At 35.5% G+C, this 16,730-nt stretch overlaps 1 protein-coding gene across 2 annotated transcripts; it reads right to left on the reverse strand.

Moving 5' to 3' along the window:
• Positions 1 to 3,111: 3,111 nt before the first annotated feature.
• Positions 3,112 to 7,894, reverse strand: LOC122595683 (F-box protein At4g00755-like). 2 transcript variants are annotated; one of them, XM_043768105.1, is made up of 6 exons: positions 7,824 to 7,894; positions 6,116 to 6,245; positions 5,507 to 5,923; positions 5,072 to 5,238; positions 3,766 to 3,881; positions 3,112 to 3,678 (listed from the first exon to the last, which is right to left on the reverse strand). In XM_043768105.1, the coding sequence occupies exons 2-6, from the start codon at positions 6,240 to 6,242 to the stop codon at positions 3,354 to 3,356; spliced, it is 1,152 nt and encodes a 383-aa protein (XP_043624040.1). In that variant the 5' UTR covers positions 6,243 to 6,245; positions 7,824 to 7,894; the 3' UTR covers positions 3,112 to 3,353. The 2 variants fall into 2 exon arrangements, with proteins under 2 accessions (XP_043624040.1, XP_043624041.1); XM_043768106.1 differs by lacking the exon at positions 7,824 to 7,894 and adding an exon at positions 7,625 to 7,712.
• Between the last annotated feature and the right edge of the window lie 8,836 nt (positions 7,895 to 16,730).

The raw sequence follows: 16,730 nt of genomic DNA on the forward strand, positions 1-16,730 counted from the left end.
TTGTTCATAAGAACATGTAACGTGTGATGAAAGTAAGATATGTTGATATGTGTGATATGATCGTTGATAGGCATAATTAGGAGTGTATATACTCTACATGTGCTAATATGTATACGTGTGACAAGTTTATATGTGTTATGCTAAGATATGGGATATTGATTAAGTGCTAAGATACGTTTGCATTTCAAGTGTATGTTGATAGAATACTATATGTAAAGGAATGTGGGTAAAAGGTAAGTACGGGTTGATCTTATGATACTTGTGGATAATATGTAATGTGGTCATGTTATGATAAGTATAATATGATAAAGTTTTATGAAAGTAAAATGAAGAACGTTTTATTAAATGTGTGTATCTTACTTAGCTAATTTATTAGCTAAAACTTGTTTTTATGAAAATGTTGTGTCCTTCAGGATAAGCAGGTTTGAGCTAGAGAAAGGTTTAGCTCGTGAGATGGGTAGATACAATAAAGAAGATTAACATAGATTTTAGAATGCTTAGACTTCCCATAACATATGTTTCGGCTACATTATCTACGTTTATGATACATGTAATAATGAATGACATTTATGTTGGTGCCATGACTTCGATTTCAATTATATTATTTTGATGATGCTATTAGTAACACCGTTTATGAAAGGTACCAACCATTTCGGTTGGGGCAGTTTTTAAAGTATTCAGTTTCCGCTACATTTTAAACGCCGTTTGGCAAAAGTTTTTGAAATTCAAGTTTTTAAAATGACGGGTATTACACACAATGTAGGAAGTCTAACTCTAGTACATCCCCATGACTGTTTTTAAATGCATTAAATGCAAGAATGGTCCTCGTGGTTTATCACTTTTTGCAACAAAAGTCCCTCTCTTGATTTTTTAGCAACCGTGATCCCCGAAGATATGTTTCAGTTGCGACGGTGGTCCCTCACTAACGGAACTGTTAGTTAGTACTGTTAAGTTTTCCATGTGAGTTGCACATGAAAGGTATTAATGTCCTTGCACCTACACAAACAGAGGGGTGTTTAAAAGTATATGTATCGAACCATGATCCGAAAATAAATCCGATACGATTTTCTACGAAAAGTGGGATACCGTAAGTTTCGGATTCAAATCACATAGTGATTTTTGAAAAGTTTCAGATATTTTGGATATCTGAAAATATCTAGATTTTTTCTTTTCTAGTTAAATATCAATATCATTTTTTTTTAATTCGAAAATATCCAAAAAAAAATCAAAAAAAATAAGGAAAAAGCTTAGTTTCAATATCCGAAAATATTCTAAAACTTATGAAAATATCCAAAACGTGAGTCTCAATATATGATAATAGGAAAATATCTATGATGTTTGTTTTTTTCTAAAATGTTTCAAACCCATGATCAACATTTGACTGAAATACATAAGGGTCATTAAATGTGCAGTTAGGCTAAATCCCAAAGACTATTCATGTCAATTATAAACAAACAAATGTAGGAATGGTCACACCAACTAATTTAGGAGGTTTGTCGCATCAGACGCACACCATAAGAGCACCGCCAATGGGTGAACCCAATGCACTCCAATACATTATTACATCAGCGCTATATCAGGAAAAAAAAAACCCCTTTCCAATACATTTCTCCCCATTCAGACCCAATACCCAATACACTCCAACATATTTATTTTTAAATTTCTAATAAATAAAACCACAAATATAATTTATAAAATAAATACAAATAATAAAACAATGATAATAATAAAATATTAAAAGAATTTGTTTATTTCAGAAAAAGAATAATAATATATGAGACTATGGGGTAAATTTTGAAAATTTATGTGTACTAGATGACAAAAGTGTCATCATCTGCTTCACAAACCCACACCACACAAAAACACACCCACACTTGCATATTGGGGGAAAAAAAAGGGACAAATCTAGAGATACACACTGTCACAACCACACACACCACACAAACACACACTTGCATATCGGGGGGGGGGGGGGGGGGGAAGGCAAATCTAGAGATACACACACTGTCACAACCACACACACACAAACACACATACACTCACACACACACACACACATATATATATACACATATTTAGAGATTAAAGAAAAAAAAAGAAAATCAGCTCCAACCTCCGTATTCCCCATCATGGAAAAACCAATGAATATGGAGCAATACGGCCCACGCCCAATGGTGTGGACCGTATTCGAAGTTGAATATGCAGAATACATTGATCAGTGTTGTAAATAACGACCTTAACGGTCGTTATAACGGTAACGGAGGTCCACCGTTATGTTAAGGGGGTTGGAGGGTAAATTTCAAGGTCTGAGTCAATAAAGGTCAATTAACGGATTAACGGCCGTTATAACAAAATTTAACGGTCAAATAACGGATTTAACGAAGCTTAACGGTCAAAGGACATCCTTTTGACTAATTTTGTTAGAAAATTGCTAATATGTATATTTTTTTTATCTAATTTCCTTTATTAGTCTCAGTTATAATGCCGTTATAACTCCTCGAAATAAGATTTAACTTTAAAAATAGTTGACCGCCGAGTGACCGTAAAACGTTATTTACAACCTTGACATTGATATATTGGGGGTGCTCTAACCACACCACCTTCGCAGCAAGAACCTCAAAAACTAAACGACACAACACCCAAAAACTATACCCCACACCACCCGATACCTAAACAAAAATTAGACTTCCACTTTTTGACACTAGTTCCTTTCAAAGGTGAACTAGTCTACCCCGGCCCTTTCAAGGTTCCACCCATAACCACACCAATTCTTGTAATCGCCAACCTCAACGACCCCAGATGGAATACCTTCTATCTTGTCATTCATGGTAGATCTACGTTATTTATTAGATTAACAAATGAGTGAGTCCAATTTGGATACTGTATTTTGGATACGGTCACCAACATGGCGTCAAGTGTCTCTGATCAAGCTCATTGGCTGTTCAAAAAAAAGAATGTTCTATAATAACTAGTGTCAATTACTGAATTACTTAACATTCTATTTTAAACTTTTATAACCACAATGTGGGTATCCAAATCGCGAGCAACAAAGGGCAACATATAGTAGGTTCATAACATAAATGCAATCTTATGCCACCACAACTCCTAAAATGTTACAAATCCTCCTAGAAACAGGAAACTAATCAATTAGTTAAACGACAATTTCATCTGCCAACAAAGATCAAAAGTTGAAATTATTCCCAACATCGTTAGGAAGCTCACTACCAGATTTTTGCTTGGATTTCAGCTCAGAAAGTCGAACGGAGTAAACTTAACATGACATCAAGATTGCCTGTAGTAGGAAACTATACACTATCTAGAATACGCAAGAAAACAAACTGTACCATGATCACTTAAATTATGAAGATTGGATCTGTCTCATCATAATCAAGCTCATCATCATCATCATCATCATCGACCCACTCAGGTTCTGCAACATCATCTAGAGCTGCATCTAGCATCATGAAGTCTTGCAAGTTTGCCCAAACAAGGTGTCGATGATTTTCTACGGGAAGTACACTGGGACTAAGTGAATCAATTTGTCCATTGGAAACATTGTGCATAATACGTACAAATTCCTCGGCATCATACTTAAGAGTTATGGCATTCGACGGTTCAGAAAACTCGACACAAAATGCAGGTGATAACTGACGTCCTATAGCCTGGACATGAGCCACGCTGCATAAAACACCAATTTGTAGCGTCACATAAAACACATGCTTATAGTTCATGCACACATTTTAAGAAGTTCTAGATCTTACATACCATATGTAGTATTTGGCATCAATCTCACATAAAACTCGACCCAACAGCTCAATCTGCAAATAGCCACCAACGCAGACCACAGGCTCTGGCAACTGGAACCTTTGTAATCGATTTTCCTGTTGAGGCATAGAATTCTGATGAAATTGCTGATTAAAAAACTATAATTTTAGAGCTGACAAGATCCTTGGCTCAGTCAGGTTGGGAAGCTGGTAATACTGATTGGGCGAGAACATTACTTTTGATCTGGATCAGAATGAGTCAGGCGAAGGCCTGAAAACACTTCTGGTCATTTTAAGAAGCATTTAAAAAGTTTTAAGTTTTAATAAGCAATTTAGAGAGCGGTGTGCACAAAACTACTAGTATCTTCACAATGCTCAAATGGTCAGTTCAGTAAATATTGGTAACATATAATTACTGCATTTCAACTAAGGGGTGTAAGAAATGAACCGGAAAACCGAAAAACTGGTCCGAACCGCGTGATCCGAAACCGAAACCCGAAAACATAAAAACCGAAGTGTAATAGTTCGGTTACGGTTTTCAATATTCATTACCCGTGGTTAACCGGACCGAATTTTGATATATACCCACATATAATCATATATATGTATATTTAATTATTTACACATATATGTATTACATGAATACATCATTTACATATCTCTTTAGCTAGTTTTTTGTATACGATGTCTAAAATATTAACAATTTTACTAACTTTCTTTCACAATTTATGATTAATTTGGGATATTCTAAGTAATTTTCTTACATATAAAGTTGTTAACTTTGTTTAAGATATTTATTAAAAATATTAGTAATAACATATAAAAGACATTTTTAAGTAGTAAATCATGATACTCATAAATAGAAACTTGCATTGCATAAATATAACGCTAGAGAAAAGTAAATCACAATTAGATGTAATGTATATTTATATATAAAACAAAATATTAATGTAGTTAAATAACTATTATACATAGAAAAATTAATTAATGCAATGTAAATTGACTATTATAATTGAATACTTAAACTTTATATTAGCATAACTTTAATAAATGGTTAACCGAAAATAAAACCGAAATTAACCGACTTTTTCGGGTAACCGATTTGAGGGTAACCGAACTTAACGATTCAAAATTTCTAACTAACCGAATCGAACCAAAACCCGAAAAACGGTTCAAAATTTCTAGCTAACCGAACCGAACCGAACTGTTTACGGCCCTTACCTACGTGATTTTGCAATGCTTGAAAAATCAGTTATCTGTACCATTTCCTTTCTACGTGATTAAAAATAAATTTAATTAGCCCTTACCTGAGCCACAGGGAACACTTCTGATGTATATGTCCAAATGAACAAGTCATTAGCACATTTTCCTTCCTCCATAAAATTATAATCCATCTCCTTCCAACATTTCGGATGGCCTGACCGGAATCGCACAAATCTTGAAGAGTATATCGGGGAGTCCAAGTGAAATGAAGCTGTGCACAAGAATGGCACTCAGTAAGATTGGTGTTAAACTTCATGTTAAATTAAGAGAAAATTAGTATTGGGTAGGGCATCGTTGGCCAATTAACACAATGTCTTGGGTTTAAGCCCAGGCACCCCCATAGCCACAATCTTTGAAAAAATCACATGACAGATATGCCTCCCACATTACGAATACAGAGTCGATTGTGGCCAGTTTGGGTTGCCGTTACCAACCTTTTGCCACAAATTCAGAAAAAACAACAAACAAAACAAACCAACCTTGAAATGGATGCATGTTGATTTCAGTTATAACACAAAGATTAGAAGTCAACTTATAAATCAATATCTCTGGTGTTTCCGGATCGTCACTTCCTTTGCTTGACCAGTACAAGTCACGATAAAGAACTTTTTCTCGTGGGTCAAGAGTTAGTGCAATGCTTTCTTCTGGGTAGTTATCGGTGCTTGACGCACTCACTGCACGACAAATGCAATAAGTCTGTGGGAATACTGTAATAGCTCGGAAAAGAGAAGAATATGCCCGGTGATCTCTCTCGCCCACTACACGTTCCATAGCATCACTCGGCGGATCGTCACCGGCGGTCTCCGAGTTGTGACTCAGTTCAATTACACTAGAAATGTTAGCAAGCTTAGGATATCTTTTAACAAAGAGCTGCTTGCTAAGTCCATTAGAGATCACTGCAACCAACAAATAATTTCCACGAGTTCATACAGCTCTAAAGTATGAAAGAGTGGGACCACTGACTAAAAATTCATGCGTTAAACAAAGATCCAAACATGAAATTAGCTATTTACCACATCATTAGTAGTATGGAGTAAAAACTAACAAATGCAAGCTATCAAGTGTAGGATATTACAGATGCTACTCACCAATCGTTTGCCAATATCGAGATACAGCAGATGCACGGATGAGATCAGCTGAATCATCCAGAGACATAAGTACTTTGAGCGCCATGTCAGGTTCAAGCCGTTGCAGGAAATCTATTTGAGTCTCCATATTCTGTGAAAAATAGAGTCTAGTTTATGATATTAACTAGGTTCATTTTGGCTGTGCTTCAACACGGGTAAAAAGATATTTATTTAAGATGGTTCCAAATATTTTTATTATATATATTTCGAAGGATTATTATATATTTTTAAGTCAATTCAATAACTATGATTGAGCAAGAAAATTGTTCGATCTCAACTAAATCCAATTTTCTAAAACTTGTATATAAGAAATTAACTAAAATACTAAATTATAAGTCTAAAACTGTCACATATTTTGGAGTAACATGCATAGATTTCAACAATTTCAGATAAAAAGTAAATCGTTTAGTGTAAAGAGCAAATTGTCAAAAGTTCATGTAATAACATATAACAATTTAACTTTACAAATGTATTGATTACTTGATCGGTATTGTTATTGTTGGGAATTACTGATATGTAAAAAGATATTTATTTATAACGATTTCGAATAATATGCAGTACACAAGACCACCTGTCCACCTCAATGTTAAATAATGCAATACTAAACTAAACACCTTCCATATAACTTATTGCTATCCTTCTATATCTTTTTTTAACACCAGCATTTTCCGATTTCCATTTGCATGTCCCCCCCTGCGATATCATCTAGAATAACTAGACATCCCGGGGCTTTATCCTAAAAATCTAACCACATCATATATGTTGAGGTATCAGCAGCATTTTTTGTCCTAATGTAGTCTGAAAAGTAAATTAATACCATTTTAGTATCTTAGTCATTCATCATGAACCAGGCCACCCAAATCTATCTTAGCAAAAACCCTATGCAGCGTCGACTTTTTTACCCAATAACAGCGGCAGATCCACACTAACTAATGCTACTAATTTCTATATAATAATCATATTATATTTGCACTCATCTGAAAACATCAATTTTTACCAATCACAGAATCAAAGGACCAGTCTCCCATACGCGGCCTAACATGGATCCGCCCCTGTCTAAAGTGTAGATAAAAATCACCCGAGGGTCATCGGTGACAGAAGAAACATGCTTAACTAAATTAAACATCAGGAGTTATGAGTATTGGGTACAATATGACAAAAAAAAATGTACCAATATTTTTAATTTTCTAGGCATATGGTAGCAGGCAGCATGCTTCTATATAATGATCAAACGAAACAAAACCTTCATTCATAAACATAGGATCATACATTTTCTCCTTTCCACATACACAACACACCCTGTTTTCACTTCTAGTAATGCTAAATTCTATTCTATCACACACGAATAAAAACACGCCATTACTCTGCCATCTAGCTTAAAGTATCAGTTACTGAAAAACTTATTCCTCTATCAAAAAGAAGTTGCATAAGAATTTTATAAACTAATCATCATAGAAGTTTAAACCGAACCTCACGAATCCTATTGTATTTTCGTTACGAGGTCCGGATCCACTGGCACACAAACTCGAACCCATTTTTCACTAGGTAAATATTTGATAACCAATTTAAAAAATCTTCTATGAAACCAGAGAGAAAACAGATATTAAAGATGTGCGTGTATATATATATGATTGGATAGATTAGATGTAGAAAAGATGAAAGCAATTACCTTTTCAATTGAAAGAAAGAACCCTAGAAAGAAAGAGGGGGATTTTTGGATTGTAGAAAATTATATTATACAGTAGCTGTTATAAATATTGAAGGGCACTTTGACTTTGACTAATAGTATATGACTTACACTGAGAGTGCTTATACATGTGGTTTTTTTTTATTTATTTAACGATCAACAAAAACATTATATTACTTTATACTAGTAAGTTGCTAGTAAAATAATACAACCTCCAATATACATCAAAAAAGCACCAAGACGGAAACAAAATTACAATATCACAATAAGGTTGAAGTTTTTCCAGTGGTCCCAAGTTAAGCTTTTCATCCTTCCTCTATGTTTTATACACAGAAAACTCATAACTTTGACTTCATCTATGATGCTTGCCATGTTTATAGCTTTATGCTTAAAGATCTTGTTATTTCTAGTCTTCCATAATATCCACACAGCTGAGCATAAAATAGCATGAATAATCTTTTTCCATTTCGATGACCCATGCAAAAATTCAGGTGTGCGAAATATGTCTTGTACTCCAAATAAATAAATTCCGGGTAGCCTACACCAACCTGAAATGACATCCCAAACTTCTTGGGCCGTAGAACATGACACAAAAATATGATCTGGAGTCTCCACATCAAGCCCACAGAATGGACATAACAAAGACGGTACTTGAATATTTCTTTTTGCTAGAGAAGCGAGAGTGGGCAATCTTTGGAGGTTTGCTCTCCAAGCCAATAATAATACCTTTTTGGGAATCCAGTTATTCCAAAAAAATGAAGATTCAGGGAGAGAGTGTACCTGAGATTGTAGTTTCTTTTTGATACTTTTCACCGAGGATGAGTTAATTTGGTCTAGATCCCAGCATCACTTGTCACCAGAACTAGAAAGTCGGACTGTATCAATTAGGGCAAGCATAGATGAGTATTCATCAGTTTCTTGTTGGGTTGTTGGGAGGCGATTCCATGTAAAGTTGAAGGTAGAGCCATATGAGGTGGACGCAATGCGGTCAGCAACAAAACAATTTTTAGCAGACTCCAGTTTGAACAAATTAGGAAACCGAGCCATTAGAGGCTCCATACCAATCCAAAGGTCAAGCCAAAATCGAATAAACTTCTCATTGCCCAACACGCCTTTTATCAGTAAGTCAAGATCCATGTCATAATTTGCAAAGGCTCTCGAGACCTTACAAATGTTACCCCACGGCCCAGGAATAGACGACCAGGCCCTATTGTTATGGTGAATTGCCCATACAACTTTTTTCCAGAGAGATAGTCCATCAACTTTGAATCTCCACCACCATTTTGCCAAAGAGGCCTTATTTGAGTCTGCAAGAGAACAAAGCCCAATACCCCCATGAGCTTTTATAGCAATTATAGTATCCCATGAAACCCAGTTGATCCTTTTACAATTTTCTCCCCCGCCCCTTAGGAAACATCTTCTCAATCTTTCGAGAGTTTCAAGAACCTTAGCAGGTGCCCTATATAAAGAAAAATAATACGACGGAAGTGCGTTCAAGACAGAGTTTATAAGAGTAACCCGGCCTCCAAAAGAAAGGGTCTTAGCTTTCCATAGGGATAGCCTCGAACGAAACCTTTCAACAACCGGTTCCCAATTTTTTATTAAATTCATATTCGCACCAACCTGGAGACCCAAGTATTTGAAAGGGAAAGAACCTTGCTTGCATTGCAAAATGTTTGCAAAGGTTGATAACTCGTCATTGTTACCCCCAATCCCGTAAAGGCAACTTTTAGCATAATTGACTTTTAGTCCAGACACTAAGTAAAAGCCCAATAAAATTCTGCTCAAATTTCTTATGTTTGGTGCAGCCCACTCACTAAGGAAAACCACATCATCTGCAAATAGAAAATGGGATAACATTGGCCCGTCGTTGTTGCATTTTATACCACAATACAAGCCAATTGAGCAAGCCTTTTTAATGGTTGCTGTGAGACCTTCCATTGCCATGATAAAAAGAAATGGAGAGAGAGGGCCTCCTTGACGTAAGCCCCATTCTAGTGGAAACTCGGCTGTAGGTGATCCATTTATAAGAACAGACGCTCTTCCTGATGACAAAATCACACGGATCCATTTTCGCCATTTATCTGGAAAATTCATTTGCACAAGGATGGAGTCGAGGAAGTTCCAGTTTAAAGAATCAAAAGCTTTTTCTATATCGACTTTGAGAAATAAACCAGGTCGTTTGACTTTTTTCATCCAGGAGAATAGCTCATTTAGAACGAGCGTGTTGTCAAGAATGCTCCGATTTGACAAGTATGCGGACTGTTCCTCTGAGATCAGTCTATGTATTACATTTTTTAGTCTATTAAGGAGCACCTTAGAAAGGATCTTATGAATGGAGCCAATGAGAGCAATGGGCCTGAAGTCATCCAGTCCAACCGGGTCTTTAATCTTAGGAATGAGAGCGGTAAAAGAAGAGAAAATCCCTGCTGATAGAGCGTTCCTCTGGTGAAATTCGTTAAAAAAATTCAAGAAGTCATTTTCAAGGAAACTCCAACATGCCTTTAGAAATGTGAGGTTAAAACCATCGGGACCTGGTGCCCTCTCACCATCACATTCATTTAGTGCAAATTTTATTTCATCTTTTGAGAAAGGCCGAATTAACCCCACGGCTTCCAAGTGAGATAGCCGGGCCAATCCTTGGCAGCAAATTTTAGGTCTCGAACGATCAGGTTCTTTAAATCTCTTGGAGAAATGATCACGGGCAACCTCTTTAATCATTGTTGCTGAAGTGACCCACGAGCCATTCAATTTTAGGCCATGAATTCTGTTAGTGGACATATTAGCATTAATAATGCCATGAAAAAAGCTTGTGTTTTCATCACCGTCCATGGCCCATTTTATTCTTGATTTTTGAACAAGATCTTGGCGTTTGTGATCTTCCTGCTCGGCAATGTATTTCAAGGTTTGTGTTCTTAATTCAGATTCTTGGGCAATAAGATTCCTTGATTCGGCAATGATTTCCAGTTCATCTAACTTTGCCTTCATGATAGTCAAGTTACCATTTATTTGTTTATTATCAGCAGCAACCCAACTTTTGATGCGGACCTTAAGATACTTTAACTTAACTAGGAGCTTGAGATCGGTTGGTCCATGAAAAGAAAATGAATTGCACCATTGTTCCATCTGCTGAATAAATCCAGGCCGTTTCAACCATGACGAGAAGAACTTGAATGGAATTGGGCCAAAATCATTGTGGATCGTGGATAGTATAATTGGTCGGTGATCCGAGATCTCTCTTGAGCATGCAGTGACCGTAGCAAGGGGCCACTGATCAAAAAAATGTTGGCATACGAGAAACCTATCTAACTTGCTTTGTTTAGCCCCGTTTTCCTTCCAATAAGTAAATTTGTGTCCCCCCATTTGGTATTCAAAGAGAGCACACAGGTTAATGAACTGGTTAAAAAAATAGGCATTTAGGCTATGAAACTCAGTATTCATATGTTCCTCTACCAGTCGGACATCATTGAAGTCCCCCATAAAGAGCCAAAGACCAGGCATAGAGCCCTTAATACATGTCAATTCAGACCAAAGTGCACGCCTCAAAATTGGGTCATTTGGAGCATACACACTCACAATATTAATAATAGCATCGACAGATGGAGTGACACCAGAAGTGATCAAGTAGTGATTATTTTTGGAAACATCATGGACCTTGAATATAGAAGGATCCCACACACTACATATACCACCAGATAGTCCTCGGGATGGGACATAATCATAAAAGATTATTCATACTATTTTAAACATGTGGTCTAAACATCAACTTTTAACTGTGCAGAACAAAACAATGCAAAACTACATTGACATTATCAGATTATCTGAACTTTTTCTGTCTTGGGAATCGTGAAGACACGAGCTCAAAGGATGATTGGCTATTTGACTATTCTCCCGAGGTCAACTCCCTGTTCTCTATCAATGTATTACTCCGTGGCTTGTTTGCTTCAATAAGAAATCATAATGTTATGACTATTTTGTGTAAAAATCTGTGAAAGATGTGCGTTATTTTGAGAACCCACAAATAAAAAAGAACTCAAGAAACATTCTGCACCACACATTTTTTTCTTTTTCTTCAATTAAATAATAAAATTCACCAAAATCATTCAAAATGTTTTATCTCAGAAACGATAAATCGTTATACGAAACAAAAAGCATGGTAGTCTTAAAATTTCGTCCTTTTTGTTTCGTCTAACGATTTATGGTTTCTGAGATAAAGCATTTTGAAATGATTTGGGTGAATTTTATTATTTAATTGAAGAAAAAAAAAGAGAAAAAGAATATGTGGTCCAGAATGGTTCTTGATTTCTTTTTTATTTGTAGTTTCTTAAATAACCCTTCCTCATCTCTTGCAATATTAACTGAAAAATCTTTCTTTCTTTAGTATGTTACTCCTATAATGCACAATGCTACTATACAAGTTTATTAACTACTATTGATATTGAATTTTAGGCGTCGCTCGTAAGAGTGGGAGGTTTATGATCTATGTCCATTCAAAAGGCATGATAGTGGATGATGAGTACGTGATCATAGGATCTGCAAATATTAATCAACGGTCAATGGGAGCTTACCATCTCATAATACGTGGGCAAGAAAACAAATGGATCCTCGAGGACAGGTAAAAAAATTTTATTATTGCAACTGCTTGCTTTCAAATTCACAATGCACATTGATTTATTTGTAACTTTGTTGGCTCAAATCTAGCTGAGGCTTAACTTGAAATCGCATAATACGAGGGACTAATTGCTTCAAAGTGAAACAAACAAATCAGAAATTTTTAATAGTATTTTCTCTCAACTTTCAGTTCGTTCTATCGAAGGTAACTGGTAAAATGATGCAAGAAACTATGAATAGTAAATTTGGCTTGGATGTGAATTTGACCATTTCTGGCAACACCACCAGCCAAAATAGAAAAAGAAACCTAGCTAAAGCTGGTTATAATAAACTAACAAACAGTTGAAATGTTGTTTACGGAGAAAGGATAAAAGTCTACGGTCATTACCTTAAAGGAAATCTTTTTAGGACATTTTATGAGCACAAACGCTTTAGAATTTAGTATTTATATCTACTTTTGTTGAACTTCATGTATTTTGCGCAGGTATATGGGTATCGTTTGTGGGCTGAGCATCTTGGGACAGTTGACGACACGTTCACACATCCAGAGTCTATAGAGTGTGTAAAAAAGGTTAGATTAACGCCTGAAGCAAACTGAGAACAGTTTGCTTCAAATGAAAAAGCGAGGAGATTCCAGATGTAGGTGGTCAAATTGTTGGGTCATTTCTTGGACTTCAAGAGAATTTAACTATTTGATGATTCTTCTTTTACACTTTTGGATCGTGTTCATGAGTTTGTGTTGTTGAAAGAGCAAACCTTTTAGTGCTTAGCAGCATGGACCTCAAGGTTTATTCTTCTTGATAACTTGACATATAAAAATTTTGTTCAATTTTATGGGATTACAGAAAAACTTTAAAAAGATTAATTAGAGACAAATAGCCCGAACTTGTTTCTATGATATAAATGAAGTCAGTCCAGGAAAGGTGTTATCCTGCGATATCAGAGATCGAAAGTTCATGCCTTTTTAGTTGATCATCAATCGTTTCTGACATAGAAACGGTATAACAAAACCCTCAACAGCATTTTTCACTATATTGTAAAGGGAATGATGCGTAATGCTAGCAGTACAAGAGCTTATTAAGTGCAGCCAAGGCTACATGCGAGCAACGTTAGAGGGACCAAATGAAATTTGATTTTTTTTATTTGGTTTCTTGGCAGTACATAGCTTATGTACTTCTAGTAGTTACAGTTACAGAAAGATGTCATGCTACAGATTTGCATATCATCATCAATACAAATGAACTGATAATCCATAAGTATATCATCATCCTTGTCTATCTACAGAGGGGAGTTTTCTTCAATTCATTCCTTATTAAGTATATGCTTGAACAAGTGAAGAGCAACTTGCAGGCATTATATTCATAATAAACTTAAAAGAGAGAACATTACAAATAAAACAACAATGTCTTAGCTTCAATAGCAACTTCATGTATTAAAAAGATGAATGATTGACTAAAACTATTTAAAGATAGATTGTTTGCATGACATTAACATATTTGTCATATGATTTCAAGTCAAATTCCCTATAAAGTATAATGCAAATTGACTACATGTACGTATACTTCCATTGTAATGCATTGTAAAATCAAACGATAGAATGCATGTTTTTATTGTTCTTTTCCAGAATAATGATCTCTTTAACGAAAACCTAACTCGATATCAAGGCTGTGCTATGATGCAAACCAGCCTAGATACGAGTTAAGGCAGTTCTATATTATTACAAAAGACTCCAACACACCTATGCCAAAGATTGAGGTTGCCCTGTTGCTAAACTGCCCTTGGTATGAAACAAGGGCATTTCCATCTCGTGAACTTCACACGACAACGAACATCATCATCACCAAATGTTGTGACGATGATGTTCTAACATCGGATTTACATCTTGATCTAATGAGCAAAATGTAAAGAAAGATTTGTGTTTTTTAAGCTATGAACATAGTGAAATACTTACACTTGTATTAAATACTAATTTGTGAAAGAAAAAAAAGTAGGACAAAGGCATAAACAAGAATCTTCCATAGGATATGCTGATGACAACATATAAAGTTACACATCATTCGTTGGTGTCCATGTTAGTTAGTAGTAGTACTATTTAGATGTTTTAAATCCCAGAAAAAACCATATAAAACCAAGAGAGAAAAGGCTTGGTGTGACGGTGTTCATACTATATTTCATGGTTTGTAGTATGCGCACAATATACGATCAATAAATTTCTATGTAAAACAATTTTAATCATGTTACAATGTGCCATTTACTACTTATGCATACATATTGTATATATGTACGAAATTTATTTGTACTTTTTAAAACGGCAAGCGTTACATGTTAATGATTCAAACCTGACGGGACATTCAAGGTGAACCGTATGTTGGAAGTTGAGACCCGGGCGCTAACACGTTTGAGGTTTTCATTTAGTACTACAAACTATCTTGCTTCATTAATTTCCTTAACGGCTAATCATTCACTTGAAAAAAAAAATACAAAAACAAATAAACCATAAGAAAGTATATTTTGAAGAAGAAAGAAACAACCATCAAGGTTGCCTAATGATTAGGTGTCCTTGATATCCTTACATAAAATTTCAAGTTCAAATCTTTGTAAGTAAATACTTGCTTGAGAAAGGGTTTAAAAATGGTTACATGATGTCCTTACCCCACAAGACCGCATACATCTTAGTGAAAGACTCATCCTCTCGGGGGAAAAACACGCACATCATTAAACATGTTTACATGGTCACTTTGTTGCGAATAAAATCATATAAGATGTGCAAAACATATCACCCTAGATCTAATGTATAGTAGCATGCACAAAAACTTTATATTTTGAATATAATATATAATTAAATGGAAGTGGCTTTTGATGTAATGTAAGGGTAAAGTAGAATCTTCATGGACGGGTTTTCAAAGTGTATAGAGGTGACAAAAACAGCATATACAGATTCGCAGCAGATACCTTTTGTTGATTCTCCACTTCCCCTACCTTTCTTAATTTTTTAAAGTACCTTATTCTATATCAATAGTATATATCACTTTCAGTGAAGTAAAATCTTTCAGACTTCAGAGTCCACAAATAGATACTTCATATGATTATACAAAGTAATTTGATGTGTCTTTTCCATGTAGTCTGTATATTATACGAGTATTATTATGGGTGGAAGGAATTGCGTTTTTCTTCAAGTTACCTAATGAGGACAAATCTTTGACTCAATGTAGGAAGTCTAACTAGTATATCCCCATGACTGTTTTTAAACATTTTTGATATTTCATAATCACCCTCCAAGATGTTCACGTCAAATTTATTTTTTTTTTAACAATTGACTCAGCGGCATTGTCTCTTCATCGTCCGGTAGAGATCGACCATGTCACCAACACAGTCAATCCGAAGGCATGACTAGTGATGGAAATCTCACTATCATTCTTGAAAAAACCAGCTAAATGCTCCTGATGCCCCCACCTCATTGGCAAGGACTTCTCATATGCATTTCTAAGATTTCGAACCCGTGACCAACATTTGACTGAAAGACATAAGGGACATTAAATGTCCAATTGGGCTAAATATCAAGGAATGTTCACGTCAATTATAAACAAACAAATATAGGAATGGTCACACCAACTAATTTAGGTAGTTGTCGCATTAGACTCGCACCACCTTCGCAAAAATAACCTAAAAAACTAGACGGCACAGCACCCAAAAACTATACCCACACCACCCAATACCTAGAAAAAAAAGGACTTCCACTTGTCTGACACCAGTTCCTTACAAAGGTGAACTAGTCCGGCCCTTCAACGGTTCCACCCCATAACCACACAAAGGTGAACTAGTCCAGCCCTTCAACGGTTCCACCCCATACCCACACCAATTCTTGAAATCGCCGACCTAGACGACCCCAGATGGAATACCTTACATCTTGTCACTCATGGTAGAACTACGTTGTTTATTAGATTAACAAACCAGTGTGTCTAATTTGGTTACTGTTTTTTGGATACGGTCACCAACATGGTGTCAAGTGTCTCTGATCAAGCTTAGGAAAATGCTCTAGAATATAATTCATTGGCTGTTCAAAACAAAACAATGGTCTAGAATAACTAGTGTCAATTACTTGACATTTAATTTTAAACTTTTATAACTACAATGTGGGTATCCAAATCGCGAGAAACAAAGGGCAACATATAGTAGGTTCATAACATAAATACAATCTTAAGCCACAAGTCCTCATAAAAGGTTACAAAACCTCCTAGAAACAGGAAACTAATCAATTAGTTAAACGACAATTTCATC

This window comes from Erigeron canadensis, chromosome 4 (genome assembly GCF_010389155.1).
Source record: "Erigeron canadensis isolate Cc75 chromosome 4, C_canadensis_v1, whole genome shotgun sequence".
Taxonomy (NCBI): Eukaryota; Viridiplantae; Streptophyta; class Magnoliopsida; order Asterales; family Asteraceae; genus Erigeron; species Erigeron canadensis.

Excerpts from the sequence above, each read along its gene's own strand:
- LOC122595683 (XM_043768105.1), bottom strand. The coding sequence starts at position 6,242 with ATGGAGACTCAAATAGATTTCCTGCAACGGCTTGAACCTGACATGGCG. Across the intron at positions 5,924-6,115 it reads TCGATATTGGCAAACGATTG|TGATCTCTAATGGACTTAGC; the intron begins GTGAGTAGCATC and ends TGTTGGTTGCAG. Across the intron at positions 3,679-3,765 it reads GATGCCAAATACTACATATG|CGTGGCTCATGTCCAGGCTA; the intron begins GTATGTAAGATC and ends TGTTTTATGCAG.